At 42.6% G+C, this 7,396-nt stretch overlaps 1 protein-coding gene across 3 annotated transcripts; it reads right to left on the reverse strand.

Annotated features, from left to right (window-relative positions):
• Positions 1-694: 694 nt before the first annotated feature.
• On the reverse strand, positions 695-7,328 carry NDUFB1 (NADH:ubiquinone oxidoreductase subunit B1). Of its 3 annotated transcripts, none has more exons than XM_066628550.1 (4): positions 7,223-7,328; positions 3,662-3,711; positions 2,850-2,994; positions 695-780 (listed from the first exon to the last, which is right to left on the reverse strand). In XM_066628550.1, exons 3-4 carry the CDS (start codon positions 2,987-2,989, stop codon positions 744-746), a joined length of 177 nt encoding a protein of 58 aa, XP_066484647.1. In that variant the 5' UTR covers positions 2,990-2,994; positions 3,662-3,711; positions 7,223-7,328; the 3' UTR covers positions 695-743. The 3 variants fall into 3 exon arrangements, with proteins under 3 accessions (XP_066484647.1, XP_066484657.1, XP_066484665.1); XM_066628560.1 differs by lacking the exon at positions 7,223-7,328 and adding an exon at positions 6,101-6,122; XM_066628568.1 differs by lacking the exon at positions 3,662-3,711 and having other exon boundaries at positions 7,223-7,320.
• Positions 7,329-7,396: the final 68 nt, after the last annotated feature.

Consider the following 7,396-nt stretch of genomic DNA (forward strand, 5'->3'; position numbering starts at 1 on the left):
TCTACATTGTTATCCGTAATGGAGCAGTTAACAATATTAGGGCAATCATAATAGTGTTTACCTAGGCTACTGCATGTCTAACCTCTAGTTAGTAAATGCAAGATAAAATTGGACTGCAATCGTCTGCACACATCCTTTACAGCAAGGTTCACTGAATGTGGGGGAGGGGGGATCCCACAATAATACTCAAAACACAATAATATGTTTGATTTGTTCCCAACTGGGAGCTGCAAAGGGAGATGGTGAGCCACCATCTGCTTGCCTACTCCCAACCCTTTTCAGAAGCCTAATATGTATACATAAGGAAAAAAAAAACATAGTATTTCTTTACTCAGCGTGTGGTCAGTCTGTGGAACTGCTTGCCACAGGATGTGGTGCTGGCATCTAGCCTAGACGCCTTTAAAAGGGGATTGGACATGTTTCTGGAGGAAAAATCCATTATGGGGTACAAGCCATGATGTGTATGCGCAACCTCCTGATTTTAGAAATGGGTTATGTCAGAATGCCAGATGCAAGGGAGGGCACCAGGATGAGGTCTCTTGTTATCTGGTGTGCTCCCTGGGGCATTTGGTGGGCCGCTGTGAGATACAGGAAGCTGGACTAGATGGGCCTATGGCCTGATCCAGCAGGGCTGTTCTTATGTTCTTACAGCAATTCTTATTTCATTTGATGACAAAAACCACCATCACACAGCTTATATAAGTAGATTTAATTGTATGAAGGTATTTCTCATTTGACACACATTATTTCCATGTGACTTCTTCTCCAGGTTTCAATTCTCTGTGAAAAGATAAGAACATAAAGTGAGACATCATTTCTTCCAGAATACAGCTTTATGATTTTAAATTATACTCTTTTAGCAAGTAACTATGACGTAACAGATTTGGAGAGTGAGATTTCGGTAATTATACACTTCTATACAGCTCTCTCTAACATGACCTAATTTTAGTTACAAGACATTTAGATGTCATTATCACACAAAGCTCATGCCACTGAGTGCATGACTCCACCTCTAAGCTCTGTTGGCATTCTCAACTTTCTAACTGTATCTTGCAAAAATTTTTGTGCAAGCAGAGCATTGCTAGTTAGGAGAGGATGCCAGACAAGACATTAACAACATGAACAGCTCAGCAGCTACTTCCATAGCTGTCTTACTGAAGCCATTCTTGAAAACCTTATTCCAGTGAATAGGTATTGACAAAATATATGCATTCTTTGTAGCTTCCCTCAGACATTATGAAAACATTCAGAGTCTCCACAATTTCACATCATCTGGGAATTTGCTGGCTAGCCCTGCCCCACTCCATAGTCCTGCCCCCCATTCTTACAGTGTTTATTTGAAGCAAACATTTGGGTAAATAAAATGGAGTAGGTGCAGGGACTTACAGCCCAATCCTGAGCTGCCTGGCGCCCAGGGCTGCAGCGGCGCCAAATGGCTGTTGCTGCATCATATGGATGCAAGGCAGCTGCCAGCGGCTCCTGATGTCTTCTTAGAGGAAGGGGACTTTCATTGGGGAAAACATTTGTCCCCTTCCTCTGGGTAAGGTAACAAACTGGGTAAGGTCAGGGAGGCCTGTTGTGGGGCTATGGATTTGGCGGAGCAGAGCTGGCAGTGGGCCGACATAAGCCCATCAGGATCAGGCTCTTAACATCCCCTTCCCTGTCTGAAAAACTCTGCTCCAACTGCCAACTGCCTGGGGAATTGGTCAAGCAAGCATAGGTTTCCGCTCGCATTGGACAAAGGGCTAAGGGGCTTCTGGGTTATTTTATATTGCTACTGTTTAATACATCTTGCCCTATCATTTGGTCACAATAAATCTATAAAGAAATATTTTTTCTTAGGGTGCAATCCTAACCCCTTATGTCAGTGCTTTCCAGCACTGGCATAGAGGTGCCAACGGGACATGTGCTGCATCTAGTAGGTGGGAGGCACTCACGGAGGCCTCCTCAAAGTAAGGGAATGTTTGTTCCCTTACCTCAGAGCTTTGTTCCAGCTTACCTCAGAGCTGGAAAGCACGGACATAAGGGGTTAGGATTGTGCCCTTAGTGTCTAAATAGGCCCTGTATAATATAAGTTCAAAACAAAAAGATAGTCTCCATAGCCTAAGTTTTACAGTCTATCCATTATGCCCCACTAGTTCTCACAGTGTATTTGTATTAATGCAACTAGTACCAGTAATCACAACTTTAATACTAATATAGTTATGCTTCCTGCAAAACAAACAAAAATGATGAGCAATTAGCCAAAATAGTAATGTCACCCAAAGGTGCATAGTAATTCTATGCATATGATATATTTGGGAGCAAGCCTCATCTTCCAAGAAAACATGGGTAGGATCAGATCATAAGCAATCCCCCTTTGTCTGAGTCCATAACTTCAAACTTTGGAGAACCTGACCTGCTAAAAGGGAGCCACTTGATTGAATATCTAACATTCAAAGTCTGACTGCCTTTGGACAGTATCGTGCTCTTTTTACTAGCCACACAAACTAATGAAAAGTTTGCCAACTTTCATTATAAAAACAGCTGTCTTAAAAGCTATTGACGCACTCCTCATACTTTTGTTAAAAAGCTACTAGCATTTGTTATGGGTATGAACAATTTTTATCTGCAGGATACACAAAATTAAGGCTTTCATTTTTTAGGAATTTACTTAGCCTCAAACCCTGCTTTTCTTCCTATTAGTGTACAACCCTAAGCAACAGTGAAACTTCAGATACTGGCAACCAGATTTCCCAAGATTTCCTCAAATATTGGCAACAAGATAATTCCCAAGAAGAAGTAATTTTATAATTTTAAATACACAGAGTTACTATCATGCTGTTCAGGTATATCTAATCTCAACTCACCTTTGGAACAACTTGCTCTTATTTCTGAACTGTGTCAACTTTTCATCATTCTTCCTATCAAAGTAACATCCTGCCACAATTCCTAAGGGAACCAATGCCAGGACCCAGTGTTCTCGCACCAAATGGATAAAATTCACCATAGTTACTAACAAGAAAGAGAACAAAGAACATATTGCATTCAATGCCACATTTATAAAAGCCCAAAACATTAATTATTTCCAAGTAGTGTTTGGACACACACATTTTCAATACATGGCAATGATTGAAGTCACTGGGGAGTCCTACACACTTGAAGGGGGCCACAGACTAAAAACTGTGAGAGAGGAATTTTATGCTTATCTATCATGTTACTGAACTTTAAACACAATCTTAATACTCTTCTTTTTAAAAATGATAACATATCATTAAAAAAACTGATAGTGTTCCTTGACAATTTTAGCACTTTGATCCTGTGCTGTGAGATTAAAAAAAAACAGGCAAAAATCGCTGATACAGTTCACAGGGCCACTGGTAAGTGGGGGAGAACACAAATTCCATGCAGAAGGTCCCATGTTCAATTCTTGCGTCTCCATGTAGAGCTGGGAAGACCCCAATATGAAAACCCCTCAGACATTTTGACTTTCTAATCTGTAGTGATGCTTTTTGGGTTTTTTAATATGGCATTAAGGTGCAACATCAAGGAAACTGTAGCCTGCAAAGAATTAAGAATTTTTAATAAAACATGTACTGTACATCAATTTGGAACAATAAAAGCAACATACAAGTAACACAAAAAGGATATGCCACAAATGCAGGATATGCAATCCACATACCAGGCGATGTAGGATGACAAGAAGTGGCGTTGTATGGGAATTTACACTGGCTAAAAGGGAAGACAAAAGAACCAGTGAGTAAGGGTTGGAAAAAGAGGGTGCATACCAAAAAATATTAACTTGATGTTGACTGCTGATTTAGGGCCCAATCCTATCCAATTTTCTAGTGCTGGTGTAGGCATGCCAATGGGCTGTGCCCAGCATCCTTTGGTGGGGAGGTAGTCACGGAGGCCTTCTCAAGGTAAGGGAACATTAGTTCCCTTACCTCGGAGCTGCATTACGCCTGCACAGGTGCTGGTAAGTTGGATAGGACTGGGCCCTTATAATTCTATCCAACTTTCCAGCTCCAATGTAGCCACAGTGCAGCCCTGTGGTAAGGGAACTCATGTTCCCATACCCTAAGAAGGCCCCAGTGACTGCCCCTCCACCACAGGATGCAGCTCACAGTCCACTGGTACAATCGCACTGGCACTGGAAAATTGGATAGGATTGGGCCCTTAGATTACTTTTCTTACTACTTTGGACTCACAAATAAGAAGACCCAAGAGTAATAGCTGTGTCCCTCCTCTTTTTTTAAATGTAGATTTGTGGGTTAAATGGGATTCCTAATTGGAAATAAAAGCATAAGAAGCACCTTACTAGACAAGGTCAAAGGGCCATCTAGCCCAACATCCCATTTCACCCAAACAGAATGTCTCCAGAAAGGCAACAAACTGGTGGTCAAGGTACTAGGCCTCTACTACAACTAGTATTCCATATTTTACTTTTTCCTAGTATGATGGTTCCATTCTGCTATTATGGTTAACAAATAGCATCAGATCCGGCTTCCATGAATTTCTCTTCCTTTACTAAGTTGTTCTCTACTGACATTACAGAGGCTATTATGGTCCTATCTTTATGGTGAACACTGTGTATGCTTTGTTTGCCAGTCACTCAGGTGCCTTTGGACATCAAGCACAACTATATTGTGGTCCGCAGGTCCGCAGCTTGGGAGTCCACCTGGACTCGCAGCTGCTCCTGGATTCCCAGGTGGCGGCTGTGGCTAGGGAGGCCTTCGCTCAGCTTTGGCTGCTGCGCCAGCTGCAGCCTTACTTGGATCGTGCAAACCTGGCCACAGTGATCCATGCCACGGTGACATCGAGGTTAGATTATTGTAACGTGCTCTATGTGGGGCTGCCCTTGAAGACGGTTCGGAAACTGCAACTAGTGCAGAATGCAGTGGCCTGTGTAGTTGCTGGAGGTAGGCGGTTTGACTCTGTCAGTCCTCTTCTCCGGTGGCTGCACTGGCTGCCCATTTGTTTCCGGGCCCAATTCAAGGTGCTGGTTTTGACCTTTAAAGCCCTATACTGCTCTGGGCCAGGGTATCTTAGAGATCACCTACTCCCATACAATCCAGCTCGTCCTCTTAGATAATCAGAGAAGGCCTTTTTACAAGTGCCGCCGTCTAGGGAGGTACATGGGGCGGCGGCAAGAAATACGGCCTTCTCAGTAGTGGCACCAACGCTATGGAATTCCCTTCCCCCTTGACTTAAGAATGGCTTCCTCTCTTCAGACTTTTCAGCGAGGCCTGAAGACCCTTCTGTTTAGACAAGCTTTCTGAGTTCTCGGCCTTTTTAAACATCTTTTCAAAATCTTTTAATATCTTTTTAAACACCTGGTTACAGGCCTGATTCTTTTATGATTTGCTGCTCTATGCTCTTTTTACCTGACTACTTTTATTTGACTACTGTTTTTATGATATGTTGTTAATATGCTTTTATCTGTTTTTAAATTATGTTTTTAATTTGTTTTAACTTTGTTGTAAGCCGCCTTGAGTTCCTCCGGGGAGAAGGCGGGGTAGAAATAAAGTTGTTGTTGTTGTTGTTATTATAAAGAAATAAATATTTAGCACCTAAAGCACCTTGGCTTCTGAACACATATTGGGCAGCCTAGTCCTGTACAGAGGTATACATAATTCTGGAAGGAGTGCACTTAAACCTCAACGTCTATGAGAGTCATGAGAGTAAAGGGAGACACCACAGGTAGCTATCAATGAATAAGGGGAGAATTGGGAGGCTGCAGAAATGCAGCTAAGACTATAAATCTATGCACTCTCAGACTATGCCCCAGTACATATATCAGCTATGAAGCACCATTTATACAGCACATGGCACCTTACACAGAATTTGACAACAGTCTCCTGCCCAGAAGGGCTTGCAATCCAGAGACTTAGTGTAACACAGCAGCTAAGAAGTTGAGTTGTTTATCAGATCTTCCCCAGTTTGACTTTTTTCATTTTTCATTAACTTTTATTAAGCATGAACATAAGTACAAGTATACAAACTTGTTGACAGATGCTGTGACTGTAACGTAGAGATTACTGAATATCTGTCGCATATTGTATCTTATGGTCCTTGGTATGAAGATAAACGTACTGGTTTTTTTTAATCTGTTACTGACCTGCTACTTTACTATCATTGTTACATTTCTCCAAAAGCTGTCACATACCATGGTAGCATCAAGTCTACTATATTAAAAATAAAAATATTGAAATGAATGGGGACCCACCTGAAACTGGTTCACAACCCACCTAGTCCCAACCCACAGTTTGAGAAACTCTGTATTAGAGTATTATATCTGTACACTGCAATCCTGTGGGTGTTTAAGAACATAAGAACAGCCCCACTGGATCAGGTCAAAGGCCCATCTAGTCCAGCTTCCTGTATCTCAGTGGTCCACCAGATGCTTCAGGGAACACACAAGACAACAACAGATCTGCATCCTGGTACCCTCCCTTGCATCTGGCATTCTGAGGTAGCCTATTTCTAAAACCAGGAGGTTGCACATCAAGGCTTGTAACATGTGATGGACTTTTCCTCTAGAACAGTAATTTTCAACCTTTTCCATCTCATTGCATTCTGAGAAGGCACTAAAATATTTTCAAGGCACACTATCAGTTTTTTTTTTTTACAACTGACAATTTTTTTGACAATTGACAAGACACACTGCACTTGTCTGGGAGCTCACATTCCCCAATTGCCCTACTAATATTGGGGGATTTGGGGAAATCACCCACATTTTCCCAGGAAATTTCCCAGGGTGATTTCCCAGGAAAATGTGCATAGGTTTGCATAGGAAAGAAAAGGGAGGGGGGAAATGGGGCCGAAGTATTAAAAATGCTCCACTTTTCAACAACAAATAGTTTTCAAAGCAGTTTGCATAGTGAAGGAAATGGGGAAATGGTCCAAAGGAAACAAGGATGGTCATTAATATGAATAAACTATTGCAGGGCACATAACATGATTGCCAGGATTGGAAATTGACTTGACTTAGAGCCCAGTCTTGTCTACTCAGAAGTCCCACTACAGTCAATAGGGCTTACTCCCAGGAAAGTGTGGAAAGGATTGCAGCCTCAGAGTCCAAACCAATGCCTGCCTACTCAGAAGCAAGTCCCACCACAGTCCATAGAGCTTACTCCCAGGAAAGTGTGGCTAGGGTTGCATCCTTAATAGCCTCTCCCTCCACCCACCCTCTTTGGAAATGGTCCCTTCCTCTTCTATGCCCAACAAGCCTCCCTCTTACCTGCCCTGGCTTCCTAGGTCTGCTTGCGGACGCGAAGGACGACTGCTGAAAGGACACAGCCGGGGCTAACTGCGCAAGAGCCGCCTCAGAGCGGGGAGGTTGGGAGGTACCACGAGGACAGCAAAGAGAGGGGGAGACTTTTCCCTCTGACGGCTTTGCCATGCACTCTACACA

This window comes from Tiliqua scincoides, chromosome 1 (assembly GCF_035046505.1).
Source record: "Tiliqua scincoides isolate rTilSci1 chromosome 1, rTilSci1.hap2, whole genome shotgun sequence".
Classification (NCBI taxonomy): Eukaryota; Metazoa; Chordata; class Lepidosauria; order Squamata; family Scincidae; genus Tiliqua; species Tiliqua scincoides.